The sequence below is a fragment of the Elgaria multicarinata genome, chromosome 4 (genome assembly GCF_023053635.1).
Source record: "Elgaria multicarinata webbii isolate HBS135686 ecotype San Diego chromosome 4, rElgMul1.1.pri, whole genome shotgun sequence".
In the NCBI taxonomy this organism is placed as follows: domain Eukaryota; kingdom Metazoa; phylum Chordata; class Lepidosauria; order Squamata; family Anguidae; genus Elgaria; species Elgaria multicarinata.
The window spans coordinates 143,340,109-143,359,740 of NC_086174.1; the positions used below are offsets into that span (position 1 = coordinate 143,340,109).

Below are 19,632 nucleotides of genomic sequence, written 5' to 3' on the forward strand. Positions count from 1 at the left end.
CCATGGGAGACCATCCTACAAACTATAGGATTGCCGAGAGTGCCCTTGTGAAGGCCGTAGATTTTGGGAGAGGGACTCCAAATACCACCTCTCCGCCCCTACCCCTTCACAGCTGCTGTGCAAAGAACCGAGGTCACAAGTGCAGCCTCCGAAGGAGGCAAAAGTGGGTGTTTCAGTGGGCGGGGAGGGTAGAAGAAAAGCCAGGACACGAGAAATCCTATGGCTTCTCCAGTCCTCGCCCAGCCCAGCCCCTGGCAGCTGACCTTATCTAGACAGGCTGAAAGGCTCACCTAGAGGAAAAGATGTAAAAAGAAGAACCGAGAGGTGTAAATCGTCTTCAACCTCCTCTTATCCTGCTGGCAACAGCCTGGCACAGTGTTGGATATTCGGAAACCTCTGAGATCAGAAGCTTCCATCTAATGAAGGAGCAACCAACAGGATTACACCCATAAACATATTAAAAATGAATTGGGCAACAGGTTTTTTCTTTTTTTTTCTTCTTTTTTTTTTTAAAGATTGCTCAGTTATTTAGAGTTATAGGAAGCCAGATTCCGGCTGGACATCAGGAGAAACTTCCTGACTGTTAGAGCAGTACGACAATGGAAGCAGTTTCCTAGGGAGGTCGTGGGCTTTCCCACACTAGAGGCATTCAAGATGCAGCTAGACAACCATCTGTTAGGTACGCTTTAAGGTGGATTCCTGTACTGAGCAGGGGGCTGGACTCGATGGCCTTGTAGGCCCCTTCCAATTCTTATGATTCTATGAGATATATGTCATTCTGTGTGTACTGCCTGTTTGTGTGTTTTTGTGTAAATAGTTTTTAAACTTCATATACTATATTTTTAGTAGTTTTTAATCTTTGTGGTTAATCTTTAGTGGTTTTAAACCACTCAGAGCTTTTTCTGGAACCAGTAATGTCTGAGGGTGGGCCATTCTAATAGATCCCCCCCCTTGCAGAGATTTGGAATCCCGGCAAATCCTATCAGTAGTGATCTGCCCAGGACAATGGAGTTCTTTCAAACACCCCTTGCCACAGATCACTTTCATCCTAGCCAGCAAATACCAGGTTAAGAGTGTGTCCTATTAATGTGCCCTGTTCCCATTGTGTGATGCACTGCAGACATATAAGAATCATTGTGGGACTCTGGAACAGCGCTGTGTAGTAGGGTGAATGGTTGGTAGCAATGGAGAGGAGAGCTACTATAGGCTCTCATACAGGTCCCCTAATGGTTGCCCCCCTTTTAAAAATAATGCTTTTATTAAATATTTTCATTGATTCAACATATCACAAACGATATAATATAATATAATATAGTATAATATAATGTATCTCCCTCCCTCCCCTAAATGAATAATGGTAATTGTGGTGGAATCGCTCAGTTTGACTCAGTGATTCCTAGGCCGGAGAAGGGGGGTCTGACTCAGCCAACCCAGACACACGCCCCTTCACTACTGCCTGTTAACCCTTTAGAGTCTAGGTTCTCAAGGAAGCAACACCACACTCCAGAGATAGGGACCAGACACTTTTATTCTTCACACTACACACTTCCGTAAGGGTCCACACATTAAGGTAAACACTTAAGAGGTTTGGGGGGGAAACATGGACAAAGGAATGACACACTTAGGACAGCAGGGACTAATACCTCCCCATCCCCCTTTACATGCTCAAGCCAATTAAATTCACACTCTCTTCCCACTTTACCACCCACCAGCTGTAACTCTGGCAAGGTCCCTTGCCCACTTGTACCCAAACCTAGACTAAAACATAACAAACATTTAACTCTGCAACTCAACCTCTTTGTTGCTCCCTCCAACTTGACTTTACGCCACTCAAATTAGAACTCTTTGCCTCAGCGGCCGCGTGGAGCTTCCACCATCCAGCCAGCCCAGACTGGATGCTCTAACTCACCACACACACACTGGACTCCTGACACCCACAGGAAAGAGAGCGGACCCTTGGGTGCCTAGGCTTTTTATCCCTTTCTGGAACTGCCTTGTCACCAGACCCACCCTGACCAATAGAAACCCCATAGCAACTCACACCTCTCCCGAAGGGAGGGGGGAATACTCCCAGGCATTGCACAGCTGCAACTTGTTACTCTTCCCCTGGTACCAGCCCGGGGAGGCGTTATCAGATGCCAGGCACTTTTCGCCCACCGTGGCCTTGGCATTTTGCTTGCTACTCCCTTTTCAGACACAAAGAATCCCCTCTCCCTCTCCCTGGGGTGAAGCAAAAGATGTTCTCTTAAAGGAACCATGGGCTCAGCCCATGACAGTAATAATAATAGTAATGCGGAAAAAATGAAGGAAACAATGGAGTGAAGCTTATTGCCCTTATTACCTTTTTTAATTCTTGATATTATTATAATATTTACTACAGATTTATTCTGTATCGGAAATTTCATACCATTTGTACAGTCCATATATCCCTAGCTGGGTTCGACATATATGTCAACATCTCAGAGTCAATTGTGTGTGAAATGAATTTCCAACATATAGCACTAAATACTCGTGGCTCATTTTGCCTTGTAGTACTCGTAATTTATGTGTGTGTTTTTTCACAAACTGCAGTAGACCACATGTTCTTATAAAATGCCTCTTTGTCAAGATGATCCAAGTTTTTCCCCTGTTGTACTATTGTTAGTCTCGCAGCTGCTATTAAGAAAGTTACTAATTGTTTGGCTACAATAGGTTCATTTTTATTATAATACAAGGATAATAAAAATAGTTCTGGGGTAAAATGAATATATTCCTTTGCTATCTGTAATAATTCCTGATGCTCCATATGCCAAAACTGTTGAACCTGTGGGCATTCCCACCAGAGGTGATAATATGTGCCTCTGGTGGAACACCCACTCCAGTTGCCCTCTTGAAGGCAAAATGTAAGAAAGGGGGATTTAACCTGGTGAAGAAAGCACAATTGGCTATGACTTTTTTGCCACTGTTTATACTATTCCAATTTAAATGACTTTATAACGGGTGGTGGATAAGCCCTAACCTCACAGTTTCTGATGTGCATACTTAAAATTAAGAACATAAGAAGAGCCATGCTGGATCAGACCAAGGGTCCATCTAGTCCAGCCCTCTGTTCACACAGTGGCCAACCAGCCATTGGCCAGGGATGAACAAGCAGGACATGGTGCAACAGCACCCTCCCACCCATGTTCCCCAGCAACTGGTGCACACAGGCGTATTGCCTCGAATACTGGAGATAGCACACAACCATCAGGGCTAGGAGCCATTGATAGCCTTCTTCTCCAAGAATATATCCAACCCCCCTTTAAAACCATCCAGATGGCTGGCCATCACTACATCTTGTGGTAGTGAGTTCCATAATTTAACTCTGCACTGTGTGAAGAAGTACTTCCTTTTATTTGTGCTGGATCTCCCACCAATCAGCTTCATGGGATGACCCCGGGTTCTAGTATTTTGAGAGAGGGAGAAAAATGCCTCCTTGTCCACATTCTCCATACCATGCATACTTTTGTACACCTCTTACGGTAAAACCTTTCCTTGTAATAAGATTTAGTACACAAGTCATTGTGGGGGTGGGGTGGGGATTGCAAAGTCCTAAATGCCACATTTTTGTGTGAATGGCTGCCTGGGATTTGCACAGCGCTTCATCAGTATTGTAGATTTTGGGCTGTATTGAATCAGGTACATTTGCAATGAAATGTAGCAGCTGGGGGAAAAGAGGACAGATTTCTTAGCTGTTTCTCAGAACGGGATCTAAAGAGCTAAGCTGGATCAAGTAGATGACTTCATGTGCTTTCTTTTGGGAACTGCCTTTTTCAAAACTAGACATTTTCCTTTTCCTTTGTGTTTATTTCTGTTGGAGCGAGGCTATAAATTCACTCGTGCAACCTGTGTCCTATTATGGGAATGGTCCTGCTCATGAAAGCAGCAAATGAACAAATAGTATTTATGGAATTGTGTTATTTACTTAAATAATAGCATTGCATTACTTTTGAAATATTTCTCAGTATAAGGATAGATATATGCTTGGGTTAGATAGGATAGATAATGCTTGGGTTTCTTTTTTGTGTTTTTTTAAAGAACTTCCACAGTGGAAGATGCTGGATTGTTGTAACGCGGCCTAGATATGGAAGTAAAATCAGAAATGCTAGAGTGAAACATCAGTATTCTAGGGTTGGTTTACACATGCTTGATCATGATGTAGGCTCTATTGGTAATGTGCATGTGTGAATACAGATGCAGTTTTCATATTGCTTCAGACATAGTGCTTTTCGGTAGCGTCTACTCAAATACTTGGGATGCAACATCGCAAGTACATGAAGTATCTGCCAGTGTGTGTTTTTATTTTCTTTCCGCAAGGTGACTCCAACTCTGTGCTATGGAAGGGATTGTTTAAATCTGCGCTCCCCAACCTGCTTTTCTCACCAAAAGAGCAGATATGTGCACCTGGTATATTTTTCCTTGTAGGTGTGAAAGCAGTGGTTGGGGGAGAGATTTTGATCAGAAATGCAACTCACAGGGAAAGAGTTAAACTCTCCCATTTATTTTATGCTCCCATTTATTTTACACTCTCCCACACTAGAGGAAATCAAGAGGCAGCTGGACAACCATCTGTCAGGGATGCTTTAGAGTGGATTCCTGTATTGAGCAGGGGGTTGGACTCGATGGCCTTGTTGGTCCCTTCCAACTCTGCTATTCTAGGATTCTATGATCTGTCATTCAGGGCAAAGCCCTCTCAAGGAACTGAACCTAAAACATAAAATTACAATATACCATTCCAAATAAAATGCAGTAATCTAAATCAGCAGTTTAAAACATCTCACCTAATTTTCATATATAAATAAAGCCATTGGAAAGCAATTAAAAGCCAGTAGCAAACTACTAAATAAGGGATAGTGCACTAGATGTTTTGGCTTACATCTCCCATCAGCCTTAGCCAGTATAGCCACTGGTAAGAGAAGATGGGAGTTGTAGGCCAAAACATCTACAGAGCCATAAGTCAAATACTCAATTAACAGCACTCGAAACAAAGCTGGTACTGATGGAACTGATGAATCGTATACTATTTGGGTGGGAATTGCACAAATATGGGATCATCAAGAAAGTCTTCTCCTAGTGCTCATTGTTGCTTCAAAAGCAGAACCTTCTGTGGCTGCAGTAAAGTAAAACACACACTTCATGTGTCATCTATGTCATGTCTAGTTTGGCTCTCAATTCTGAGAACATAAGAAGAGCGCTCATGGATCAGCTGAAGGTCCATCTAGTCCAACATTCTGTTTACAGAATGGCCAACCGAATGCCTCTGGGAAGCCCACAAATAGGATATGACATCGAAGGCATCCTCTTGCTCATGTTCCCCAGTTGAAGTTACATATAGAGGTAGCATATAGACATTTTGACTAGTAGTCATTGATAATCTTAACCTCCATGCATTTGCCTAATCCCCTGTTAAAGCTGTCCAAGTTAAAACCAAAAGGAAGGCAGTAGTTGAGTAATCTAATATATACAGAGTGCACAAGGCACACAACTACAAGACATACATTCAAAGATGAACAGTGATTACACTTATTTATTCACAAATATAATGGTTATAACTGATACATCACCTGCATGGCGAAATAACACAGTCATCAATGGCAAACTGCTGGTTGCCTAACAAAACTGTACATGCAAGTAACTCCTAGTACAATCATCTCCACATTTTTATAATGAGTAATTTCTAATGCATAATATAGATAAATCGAAACCACCGTCACAGTTTATAGTTCAACACAGTGCTGGTGATGACATCAGTATAGTAACAAGGTTATGTTTATTGTTCTTATTCTTATCAGCATTGTAAACTTAATTGTGTTTTTTTTTCTTGTTGTTTTTATCAGCGTTGTAGATTTTTAACAGGCCCCCGGTTTGTTTGTCCTGTTTGCGTGGTAGCTTCTTCAGAAAAAATGCAACAAAGAGTCGGCTGTAACCCATTATTGTGGGGTTCACACCTCCAAAATGAAAACACCCAGTATGCCTTGAACTTGGAAAGACGCGGAGAGCAGCTGACTCTTTGTTGCGTTTTTTTCTGAGGAAGCTACCGCGCAAACAAGACAAATAAACCGGGGGCCTGTTAAAAACCTACATGCATCGCCATGCAGGTGATGCATCAGTTATAACCATAGTACAATATGAGTGATAACACTCAACCACAAAGCTACTAAGAAAGTTTTATAGACGAATAGTTCAAAAGATATCACAAATGTACAAAAGACAGGCATATAAACATTTACAAGGTGTTCATCAAACATTCATAATGAAGCCTACATTAAGTTAGCATCCATTAAACATTCATGACAAGAATCAAGAATCTCATAAATATGCGTCTAATAAATAATTTCCTAAAGCGTCTAATAAACAGTAGTCTGGTACAAGTCCTGTTTCGAGAATTCTTCGTCAGTAGGATGCTGTAAAATGATACAAAAACACCTTACTCAGCATTTGTAACCACATACGTTGTCATTTACTACATACAATGCAAGAAGACAGAGGGTTCTGTTATCTATATGCCTGTCTTTTGTACATTTGTGATATCTTTTGAACTATTTGTCTATAAAACTTTCTTAGTACCTTTGTGGTTGAGTGTTATCATTCATATTGTACTATTGTTATTTTCAACCACAGCCTTTTTACTTTATCAGTTATAACCATTACATTTGTGAATAAATAAGTGTTATTATCACTGATCATCTTTGAATGTAAAACCGTCCAAGTTGGCAGCCATTACTACATCTTGTAGTAGCAAATTTCAAAGGTTAAATATGCACTGCATGAGGAAGCCCTTTCATCTGCCCTGAATCTCCCACCATTCAGCTTCATGGGATGACTCCAGGCTCATATCATGAGAAAAAGAAAAAGAAAAACACCACCCTGCTCTGTACCCACTTTCCCCACACCATGCATAAGTTCCTACACTTCTGATTAAGTGGAGAGAAACCAAGTGATATACATGCATGTGCAGAAAGCATCTCGGCTCCCCCCCCCCCCCCCCGGCCTTCTCTGAGAATTGTTGGCACTTGGGCATCAATGTCAATGTCAGTTGCCTTTTCTCTAAAGTGACTCTTTTTTTTTTTTTTTTTACTTTACAGGCTCCATTTAAAATTGCAGAGACTACCATGACGTCACACAAATCGGTTATTAAGGTAAGCTTTCCAGAATATGAATTGCATCAGATTATTGGCATAGTACACTTTTCTTATCTTGAAGTGCACAGCCTAAGAGCCTAACATATTCCAGTGCGTGGCAGCATAGCATGGTGAAGTATGCCATTTGTTTAGCCAGCTGTTCTTACGTACAACAGTAGCGAATTATGTGACTTTCTGAAATGGTGTAGGTAGGGATGTAGAGATTTTGATAAATTCGTTCCATCAGTGTTGTTGGGTGCCTTTCATTTCATCACCCGCTCATTGACAGAATTGGATTTTTATAACTAGAATTAAAACCATCCGCATTAGCGCTACTGCACACTCACGCAAATGTGCGTATCCGCATTAGGTAATGTGGATTAGCGCATTTGCGAAAGTGCGAATGGTTTAATCCTGGTTAAAAATACATATTAGTCAATGCGGATTAGTGCAAATCCCCATCAGAAGTGAAACACCAGTCTGCAGAATTCATGTGACTCAGAAAAAACTGGTATGCTGTGGGATCCACGGGTCAGATTCATGGAAATCCAAATTCATTTGAATCTATTACAGATTTCCCTGACATCCCTAGGTATGAGTATGTGCCCATTCGGGCAAAGAGCTTCAGGCAAAGACTGTAGTATACTGATACTTATCACCATGAAAAATGAACCAGATTTCTGATTGATGAAAGAGTAAAAATGACACACCAGCCTACTGTCAGTGAGCTATATTAATGGGTTGGTTCCTAAGAATCATGTGTGAAAGGGAAATAGCCACTAGAGCTGTTCTACAAATTGCCTGTGCAAGACTTCATGCACTTCTGTAATCTGTAGGTCCCATAGCAGTTCTTAACCTTCTGTTTCTTTATGAGAGTGTTTGTTTTGCTTAGGTGAAAAGGCACCTTCGTACTTACACTTTTCCTGTGCAGTACTCTAGCTGAAGGTATAAATCAGTATTCCATGAGCTGAACGTGCCCTTCGCATGCAGAACAACTCCTTTGGATCCAACCCAGTGGGTTGTTGTTGCTGTTTTGTCATTTTCATGTATTATTATTTTTTAAAAAACTATGAACAGTAGTCATAAGTTTGAATTAAGAGTTTTATTCCCCTTATACAATTTTCCCATGTCAACTGTGCAAAGCTCATATCAGATAACACATGATTTTTGTTGTCTTGGGAGTAATTGCACACTTGGGTGGTCAATCTGTATTACTTTACTAATGGCTACATGCAATCTTTCATTTTCCCTGCTACAGCTTTTAAAGAGATAGCAGATATTATTATCTAAATCCATTCTGCTGGGCTTTCAGAGCTGAAAGTGGAGTTCCATATTTATGATCTTCGCACACAGTACAGCTCTGCTGTCTACAGAAGAATGCTGGTGCCATACGTATTAACACTTTCGGCCACCGTGTAACTTTGCAAAATTTGAAGTGGGGGTGCTACCAAGAGAGCAGGGCTTTAAAGTACCCATTCTCCCTGGGGCATTAAGTTAACTTTGAGTCTATAAAAAAGCCTTCTCCGGTCTGGTGCCCTCCAGATGTTTGGGCCTTACTACTCCTAGTAGCCCCAGCCGGTATGGCCAATAGTCAGGGATGATGGGAGTTGTAGTCTGAAACATCTGGAGGGGAAGTGCTTTTCCCTCACCACTTGCTAACCCCAGCTGAAGTATTGGGATTCTGAGTTGCAGTTCGTGCAGTGGTGAAACTGTTCAATTTATACTAGTTCCATTCAGTTTAATGGGATTGCATTAGTTTGTGGCTTGAGGCGTGCAACTTAAATAATTAAATACTATTAAGTCACAGGGACTTGGAGGGAAGCAATCAAAATGGAATTTTATGTTTCCTAGTCCAAGTGCATTTAAAACTTTTCTAAAGGTCAAGTTTAAAACTCTGATATCCACTTCTTTTGGGCTTTCTGAAGAGTCACTGTGTTTATTGCGAGAGCAATATGGCAGTGTGCTGTGAGCTCTTTGATTTAAATATCGTGCCCCGAGTTTTGTAGGTGACACCAGATTGCACTAAGTGTGCTGCTGATGGCTATATCGAACCTTAATTTAAGTACCATTCATTTCAGTATGTCCGCTCTGAGTAGGGCTAACATTGGATATGCTCCTTGATGTTCTCCCAAGAAGCCTGTGCTATGCATGCCGTATCGCACCCTTAATCTGTAGCACCTTTTACCCCCTGGCTTTGTAGTGCCAGTTAGCAACACCACTTAGTATCTCTCCAATTCAGTCACTGAAAATCTTGGAAGACGCTGCCTTTTCCCCACTCCTTTAACTATTCTGGATGTTAAAACGTTATTAAGAAGAGAGCTAATCCACGTTAAGTGATTGTGAATAGCTGAGTCTGTGTCGTGCCTTCAAGACTTTCTAGCCATGGTCCGAGCTAGAATCCCCCTACCTTGGGCCCTCCAGATGTTTTGGACTATATCTCCCAGCATTCCTGACCATTGGCCATGCTGGCTGGGGATGATGGGAGTTGAAGTCCAAAACATCTAGGGGTGCCTGTGATGTTCAGCACTATATATATATATATATATATATATATATATATATATACACACATATATATGTAAATATATATACAAAGTTATTGTTTATATTATGTATAAGGTTCAGGAAATAAGTAGGCTTCAAGGTACTTACAATTTGTAAAGGGGGGTTGAATGCCTGAGTGTTGATTGGATGGTTAAGGAGGAGTGCCGATTGGCTGAGTAAGAGTGGGAGGAGCTGGAGGAATGTATCTATATATAGTGAAGTGAGTGAGATGAGATAGTATGAGGGGGTATGAGATGGTATGGTGTGGGTTAGAATTTTGTGAAGTGAAGGTAGAAGTGGGGTAGAGAGAAGTGGATGGTTTTTTAGTAGTCTGTAGTGGAACCTTGTAGGAAAGAAGTGGCAGAAACCAATACGCTTAGAACCTTGTAACTAGGGGTGTGCATGGACCCCCCGCTCTGCTTCACTTCCAGATCTGCGATTTTCGGATCGGGCCGCTTCGCCCCGCCCCCGCTCCGCCCATTTCCGCTCCACTCCGCTCGGAGCTCCGGATCTGGATCGGAGCTCCGTTTTCCCCCCCCATAGGGTTGCATTGAAAGCTAAAAAAGTAAACAACTTTTTTTCGGTTCAAGTTAGAAACCTCACGTTTGGCACCATGACACCTCATGGACGTATACACACGCATGCCAAGTTTCAAGGCAATCCCATCATCGGGCACCCCATTCAGACCCCTTGGGATAGCTCCGTCAATTTGCACGTTAGAAACCTCAAACTCACCACCATAACAGCTTATCCATGTGTCCACATGGACGCCCAGACTCAAGGCAGTCCCATCATCCCCTGATTTTTGGCGGGGCTCTAACCTCTAACGCACTACCCATAACCCTAAGTCACACCCCTTTCGATAGCTCCGTCAATTTGCACTTTAGAAACCTCAAACTCAGCACCATGATAGCTTATCCATGTGTCCACATGGACGCCAAGTTTCAAGGCAATCCCATCATCCCCTGATTTTTGGGGAATTTTTGAAAATCGGGCACCCCATTCACACCCCTTTCCATAGCTCCGTCAATTTGCACGTTAGAAACCTCAAACTCGCCACCATGAAAGCTTATCCAGGGATACATATGCACACCGAGACTCAAGGCAGTCCCATCATCCCCTGATTTTTGGGGAATTTATGAAAATCCAACACCCATTCACACCCCTTTCCAATAGCTCCGTCAATTTGCACGTTAAAAACCCCTCAAACTCACCACCATGACAGCTTATCCAGGGATACATACGCTGCACGCCAAGACTCAAGGCAGTCCCATCATCCCCTGTTTTTTGGCGGGGCTTAAACCTGCAGACCTCTTAATGGGGCCATTTCAAAGGAAATCCCAACATGCCATGAATTGGGGAGTAGAGATCAACCTATATGAATCTTCTTCCACACTTGAAAAATGGATTTGGAATTTCCAAAACTCCAAGTGAGCGCAGGAAGGACTTCTCCCCTGAGTCAAAGCCAGACACACACACCATCCCTGCAAGGCGGGCAGGGGAGGAGAGAGGGAAGGCGGGCAGGCAGGCAGCAGACATTTCTGGGGGCATAAGGAAGTGAGCCAAGGATAAGCCAGTAATGCATATAAAATGGAATAAATAAATAAATAAATAAACGAAGGAGGGGTGGAATTAAAAGCAGCAGTGTTGCTGAATAAACAACAAGAAGAACTTTTTTAAAAAGGTTATGTCTGTCTTTTACCAGTAATAGGGGGACGTGCCCGGGGGAGGGGGAAGCAGCTGCCAATTTGACTGGTCCTAGTAGTGACCAGTCTTTTAAGAAGCAAGGCTGTCAGTTCAACTCATGAAAGCCATTGCTCCACCGCTAAGAAGTGGAACTGTCACTTCAACTCATGATAGGCATCGCTCCACCACTAAGAGAAGTAGACCGCTCACTTCAACTCATGATAGGCATTGCTCCACCGGGTTACTCTCTTTGGAAGGCTCTGATGGCCTTCCAAGTACAGGAGAGAGTGGGGGCACATCCACAATGAGATGCCCTAGGGGAGCTCATCCCCTTGCACCACATCTTTTCAGTTGTTCCCCAAAGTTAGGGTGGGTAGCAGTGCTGTGTTTCTATCTCTTATTATTGGCTTAGTATATGATTTCACAGGTTGTGTTTGTGCATTTGGTGGGGCTACTGTTTTAAAAAAGACTGGGGAAAGTCCGTTCAGACTAAGAAAGAGAAGTTTCCCAGAATCCCAAGTTACCCGTTTTGCCTATCCCCTCCTCCAACTTTGGGATCATGTGATCACGACTGGGAGTTGACTCTGCCCCTCAGCAATCGAAAAGGTAATCTTTTTCCCGCCTTTACCCTACTTTTTAAAAAATTCTAGCACGCGACCCGCATGACGCAGAGAGCTGAGAGTAGTCTCAAAATGACCCCCATCCACGACTGTCTAAGCACAAGAATTTTCAGAACGATAGCTTCAGAAACAACCCAGTTATCTATGGGCGAAATGTTTCAAGATGGCGATCGGAGCGGTCCGCCTGAAAGAGGAGCTCCGAAAAATGGTCGCTTCTCTTCGCCTTGCTTCTAGGGGTCCGCGGTCCGCTTCTACTCCGCCTCTGGGCAAGGCGGAGCAGGCCAATTCGCTCCTGCTTCTGTGCTTCTAATAGGAGCGGAGCACATGCCTACTTGTAACCATACGCATTTGAGCTGAGGAAACCAATAAGCTTATGTACACGCACTTATTTGAGTTAATAGATTCCATTTATATTTACAACCAACTGGTATGGTCTGTGGAGGTGTCTGAGGAGAAAACCATTAATGGTGGCAGCTGAATGGAAAACGGAGGGCTAGGTTGCTGAGCTGTGGGGCCTGAAGGAGAGGCAAGACAGGAGCAGTAGACTTAAACCCTCACACATGCCATTAGCACAGGGGGGGATTGAAGTGGTCCTGGGTGCTAGTGGCATGGACAGTCCTGTCAGGTGCTTGTGGGTGTCTCAGGTAAAGTTGAGATGACACAGGGAGGCAGGGCGTCACAGCGCCAGGTTGGGAAAGGCTCCGGGAAAGAGGCCTGAAGAATGGGTTGGTAGGCTGGGACCTCTCCCTTCCCAGGTGGTATTGGTGACTGATATATATATAGGAAAATTCACACACATATTGTGTGTGTGTGTGTGTGTGTGTGTGTGTGCGCGTGCTAACAGATTAACATTTTTAAGGGTACAGTGGCTTCAAATTATGCGCTATCATCATGTGCAACAAATCTTTACACCAACCTGGTCTAACGATACGCCTTTGCATCACCTATTAGAATGAGTGATGGCTTGCATACATAGTGCTGAAACTGTGAGCTTCCACCATCGCTCTCGATGGAATTCACGACAGCCCAGTGATTTTCTATCAACCTTCAATCTTGTTCATGGGCTACTGCATTCAATTTCCACCAAGGAATGCACTGGTGGGGGCGAGGGGGGAGCGGGAGGAAGACCGCTGTTGCCATTCTCGGCCCCCAATAGAGCAAAGCTAATTTTACCATGGACGTCCAAACCACGTTGTGCTCTGTAGACCACTGGCTCGTAAACAATGAACCCAACTCATGTGATGAGAGGACTAGTCTAAGAAGGGCTCTAAGAAAGGCCATTAGCTTGATGATTTGAGTCCTGATTTCCTTTGGAGATGTGAGACTGCCAAAGTCAACAAAGTGGGTCAAGTTTCCATGCTGTATTGGGAGTCCAGAAATTGCTATGGTGGCTGATCAGCAATCTTGTGTGGACTCCTGCTGCAATGTAGAAATTCAGACACTCATAGTTTACCTCTCCATTTATTTTGGCAGTCGGCTTTACCAGTGATATAAGGATAGTTGAGCAAAATAGTGGCTTCCTCTAGAGGACTTATTAGTACCACACAAGTAAGTATATCCTCAGCATGGCTTCCACAGATTGAGCGAGGCTCGTTTAAAAATGTAGATATATTTGTATTTCTGCTGTTAAAAACAAATCCACAGATTGTTAAAAGGCAAAACCACAACGGATTTCATCATTATGGGTATCTATGAGTACTTTGGGCTAGTTGATGTGGATTTCATGTACAGTGGTTGCAACCATGTGCTACTTACTTATTGGGACTTACTTCTGCGTAAGTAAGCATAGGATTGCACTGTGTTCCATGAATGTTTCACTAAGTCATACAAGCCAAACTGTCAGCCTTTATTCTGCTCCTCAATGGAGGAAGCTATTATTTTCTAGGTATAGAGGTTTATAGTTCTTTTCCCCCTCTCCTGACAAAGTGTTCGCTGTGTTCTCCTTTTTCGAAGTGGGTATATTTCACTTTCAAAACTGTTTACCAAGAATGTCTCTCTTTGAATATTTTATGGTTGCCAAAACAGTGGAAGGAGCGTGGGAGCATAAAACTATCCATTCAATAGGTTTCAAATTATAAATCAGTGCCAGTCTGTATGGTAATGTGTTTGGTATCAAATTGAAATACAGATTTTTGTTTTCTGTGCAGGGTAAATCATGGTTCCTGCCCTGTAATATATTATCCAAAATGTTTTCACTAAGAACTGTTAGTCAGACTCTGGAAAATTTGTCTGCTCATCTGTTGATGTCTCAGCGGTTTCAAATGTAATTTTAGGAAGAGAAGAACACCTACAGTCTTAATAGATTTGCTTCACAGGAGCACATGTATTTTATTAGAAAGCTCCCAGAGGATTTCAGAATATTTTCCTGTTGCAGTAATGCAGTATTTTCTATAGAGGGAGCAGTTGATCTATATTTGAACCGCAATCAACAAACATTTAGTTTTAAAATTAACACCATGTTAAATTTGAATTGTTTTACTCCTCTTACAGTGCTTTGTGGAAGGCTATTTCATTCTAAATTCATGCAATTCGTTTGCTCCTTGGATGGAATGCCACATGTTGCAATAATATACAACAAATGTGATGCAAAGTAGCCCTCAATGCACTCAGTTGGATGTGAGCCCTGTTGATTTGAAAAAAAAAAGTAGTATGACTGTATGTAAGTTCAAAGGTAATGGCATTGGGAACACTGGTTTCATTTCTGAATAACTGCCTGTCTCAGTCCTTTCTAAAACAGACTAGCAGTAATTGGGCATACTTAAACAGGGGTCCCAAACCTCTTTCAGCCCCGTGGGCCGAATTCACGGGCCAAATTTCATTTCAGAAAAACTCTTGTGGGGGAGGGATGATATTCCAGTGGCAGGCAGGTCCAGAAGCACATGGGACGGGGACCAAAATATGAGACATACCGGCATATTTTTAAAATCCCATAAACTAGCAGATCTCCAGAGATAGCAGTGCCTTGCTTTGGCTTTTATTCCCTCAGCCGCACGTTAGGTTTGACTTATAAGTGAATTTAAGGAGGTTGATAAACGACTGTCTTCTGCACAGCAAATAATTTTAGAAAGGGACCAGCAAATAATTGTGTTCCTCCTTTCCTGGCTGAAATTTCTTAGCTAGTAGGTGTACCCGCCTGTTTCATTCTTAAGGCTGTTTTCAAACTACGGCTCTGTGTGGCGTGTATCGTTCTCTGCTGCAGGCCCCGCTTGAGGGAACGCGGCTGTCTCCTTTTCTTTTCCCCGGTGAACAAATACACTGTTGCCTAACAAGCGAAGGTGCTCTTGCGATCTCTGATGGAAATGATAGCTGTGATTAAAATATTAAATGCTCTCCCACAAAAACGACTTTGGAGTTCTTCACACTTCCTTGGGGCACTCTCTGGAAGGCTTTAAAGCAGAAGGCTTCTAATAAAATTGGGATTATCTGCTCATTCTCTAACTTCCCTACTCATTCCCCTGAGAAATTGTTCGCTTGCCAGACAAGCGTGCATTTCTGCCTTGTGGATTCATATCGGTGAATTGTGAATCTCTGGCCAAATATTAGGCCTGAATGCTTGTGAAGTTCTGGGATACAAGAGTGTTTGAGGTTAGGGCCTGGCTCCTTTGAATGATTGTATTAATTTTTCTGTCATATGTATTCTGTCTGCTGAGCGGCCAAAATCCTTGGTAACTTGGGTAGACTTTTTTTCTGACTTGAAAAACTTGTTACAGTCAATGGTTTTGTAAAGTTCATCTGCCTTGAAATGTCTAATGGGTCTTTGGGGTTAAAATCCCAATCGTATTGTGGGAAGAAGACCCAATGCTTGTCTTGGCTTACATGCCACAAACTCATTGTTCATTATACTTTCTGAATAGTGAAGAAAATCAACTCCCCCCACCCCCAAACATATTTTAGGCTTTCCCTTAAAACCAGAGGGTATGTACTAGATATTAAGTTATTTAAAGCCATCTGTGAGATGTTACTACTTATTTCAATCTGTATCTTGTTTGCAGCTGGCATGATAGTTGATGGAGGCAGTGGCAAATGATGGGAGAAAGGTTAACCCCTCCTTACAATTAGTCTTGCATACTAAGTGCACGCACGCATGCTAACTTGATGCCTTTGGGACTTGTATGAGTGATGCTTCTTGTAAGACTGCTTCAGGAGGAATCGGTTCAAGTGCTTCCTTGTAAGCCCAAATCCGTTTTCATCCCGATGCCTACCTTTTCTTGATGGGGAAGAGAAAGCAAACTGCTCCCATGAGGTCTTATACGGCTAACAAACATGGCCCATGAGGTCTTATAGTAACAATGATAGCAATAGCTGCATCTCTCTGGGCCCATTCAGAAGACACCTTAAACCATGGCTATAACCATGGTGGTTAAGCCAGAAAGCCAGGCCGTGTTCAGAAGACACCTTAAACTATGGCTTTAACCATAGTGAATAAAGCAAAAAGCCTTATTCACTGTGGTTAAAGCCAGGGTTTAAGGTGTGTTCTGAACACGGCCTGGCTTTCTAGCTTAACCACCATGGTTAAAGCCATGGTTTAAGGTGTCTTCTGAATGGGCCCTTTGCTATTTATCCCAGTGGTGACGTCCAATCCGCTGGATTGGAAAGACCTTTTGCAATTCAACTCCATACTGGTCACTCGCGTGACGGAGAGGTGCTGAAGCTCTTTAAATCGGGGATGGTGAACCTCTTTCAGTCCAAAGGCCAAATTCAGTTTTGAAGGACCGACCTCTCAAGAGCTGTATTCTGCTGATGGGTGGAAAGAAAGGAGCGGGGCCAAAATAACACAGTTACCAGCACATTTTAGCATAAAGCTCTTACTGCTGGTAACTAAGCCTTAGGAGAAAGGCATTTCAGCCTTTTAGAATGTGGGAAAATTTCAAAAGCAGGAAAATCACCAAATGAGTCGTGGTTAGGGGAGAGGGGGAGGAGCCAGGGGAAAGGCTTGAAAATGCTTTTGACGTTACCCTAGCTGCATGGTGGCTGTTTTTTTGTGAGTGGCGCTCACCTGGGTTGGGTAATGTTTTTTTAAAAAACAGCCATTAAGATTAGATATTAGCATGATGAAAAAAAGGAGGAAAATTCACATTATTGATAAGTGGTGTGGGAAAAGTTATGTTGGATGTACTAAATTTGATTAAGATTGTATTTTATTTTTCCCCCTTTTGGAATTTGAATGGATATTTCATTATATAGCCACATGGATGCAGAGGAAGGAATTGCTCATTTCCTGACTATGGAATCCAGCACCCCACCAGGAGGGGTTCTGATTCCTTAGCACTCATGACTGCCCATGTGACTGGGTCGTTTAGATGTTCTAGCTGCATGAGAGCCACTCAAGGAAAAGTGGTTATCACATGGGTAAAGGTCCCTAGGTGGATTTGTAGCAGAGATTATACCAGTCACAGGACTTCCTGTGAACCACCCATACAACTGATTCCCAGAGCAGTGGTCTTCAACCGGTGCATTGTGACCCAAAAGTGGCTCGTGAGATCAGTCCAAATGGGTTGCGGCAAAGCTGTTCCTGCCATGTTGGGCAATTGTGAAAGTGGGTCCCGTGTTGCAGGTTAGGAGTCCAAGGTGGGTCTCAGGTCTGGACCATTTAGACACCACTGCCCTAGAGGACTTGCTGCTACTCTGCAAGATTGCTCTGTCCCTCTTACCTATGCATTTGATCGGTGGTGCTTCTTTCAGGGCTTGGATACACATTACATTCAGCACATCAAAAGCTCTCCCGAAGGTAGTCAGAGAAACCTGGAGGGGTTTGTTGGCAAACTCACCAGGAAACCCCTGGCAGTTGTTCATAACCGTTAATGTTATATTTCCTTAAGTGGCTAATTGTCTCTCCCCTCCGCCCAACCCCTAAGGAAAATTAGAAAGGAGAGATGACATGAGAGTGATAGACAGACAAAATGTGGCTAGTATTGACCTGCAATCCCCTTAAGCTTTCTCTGCCTGTGTGTTAGGGAACAGTCTTCGGAACTGGTGAGAATTGGTCTATTTTCATTCGCAGTAATCAAAGTCTGGCCAGCCTGCCTTACATGTGGCTACTATAATCATAATGAATGTAACTTGTAGCCAGGCTCTGCATGCATGCTCATTTGGTGGTGCTCCTTTAGAATGCAAATTAATTAGCCTAGTTAAACTTTACTGAAATACATAGCATAGCATACAAACAAGCGGTAAAAACATTAGATGCACTGGCAGCAGCCCTTGGTGAATGTGGTCCAATAGGACTCCACTTGATCCCCAAATGGTCTTCGATTGGGTCTCTGCTGAAAGTAGGAAGTTGATGAGACAGAAAGGGGCTTTACATCCTTAAATGACAATACTTGGAGAAGATGGAGCTTTCATTATCGCTTGATGTTACTAAGACTATGTGTAATATCTAACTGTGCCCCAGTGTTAGTGACATTGTGCTAACACAGTGGTTCTCAACCTTTTTTTGCTCCATTCCCCCCTTTCACCATTGTTCAGAAAATAATTCCCCCCTTCCCAAGATAGTCTAATTCAAAAGGTGCATTCCAAATAATATGCATATAATATTGAAAATCTTTTTTTTTTCTATATTAGTCCCATTTAAAGGGGCAATGCAAAGCCCCTTTTGCATTCTCAGTTCCCATGCTTTGCATTGCCCCTTTAAATGGGAAGCTTGAAATTTCTAGGATTGCGAGGGAGGGAGGAAAAAGAGAGCAAAGGCCTGGCTTTTGCAGACGACATGACACTTTTCTGGGAAGTTTTTAATAACATGTGTAGGAAGACATAATCTACAGGACATCATACTTTGCTGAATAGTGGTCCCAATTCCCCCCCTGGAACCCTAAAATTCCCCCTGGGGGGAATTCCCCCCTTGTTGAGAACCCATGTGCTAACATAAACCAATACTGCTTTTCCCCCTTGTCCTAACAAGCAGAAGCATTGGTTTACACTAGCATAGTGTCATTAGCAGTGGCGCTGAGACCCAGTTGGATATTCCCTCGGGCTCATGCATTCCCTCTCCTCCTCCAGTATGACGAAGAGGAAATCAGAAGCATTTCAACTATCAACAGCTTGTTGTTATGTGCAAACTAGTACAAACTCTGGTTGGTGTTAACTCTAGTTTCTTTAAACAAGCTAACTTCGAATTGTAGTTACTGATCCTGGCTTCAGTGAACCATAGTTAATAGTTTATTGCTGTTCAAACCTAATGACAAAATCCAGTTAGTGGAAACCGAAATGAATGCTTCTGATCTCCTTGGGGCCATGCTGAAAGTGGAGTGGAGAGGAGGCACACACAAACCTGAGATTTGTAGACTTAACCCTAAACTGTGGCCTAGCATTATTTCTGAACCAAGCTGTTGTGATGATACTGTCCTATCAGATAATTCAAGGAAGCTAATTTCTCAGCAATTAGAGGTTGAGGAATTAGTGGACAGATTAAAATGACGGGTAGAAGCCGAAACAAAAGGGGAAAACTCAAACTTGCCTCTTCTTCATATGGACGTCCTTTTTGCAATTTACATTTTTTCCTGACTGGTCTCTCTCCCCACCCCGAAAGCATACACAAAAATAATTCACATGAGTTCATTGTGTGGCGAGGATGTGGGTTTAGTTTCACTTCTCTAATAACTATGGTGTCCCATGTGTTAATTTTAACAATGTACCATGACTCTGCA

The 19,632-nt window shown here is 42.7% G+C and overlaps 1 protein-coding gene across 1 annotated transcript in view; it reads left to right on the top strand.

Annotated features, from left to right (window-relative positions):
* SLX4IP (SLX4 interacting protein) overlaps positions 1-19,632 on the top strand; it is a 117,422-nt gene that overhangs the window by 17,409 nt on the left and 80,381 nt on the right. Inside the window, 1 exon segment of the mRNA XM_063125864.1 lies at positions 7,104-7,157. Coding sequence (XP_062981934.1) covers positions 7,131-7,157 — 27 coding nt within the window. The 5' untranslated portion in view covers positions 7,104-7,130.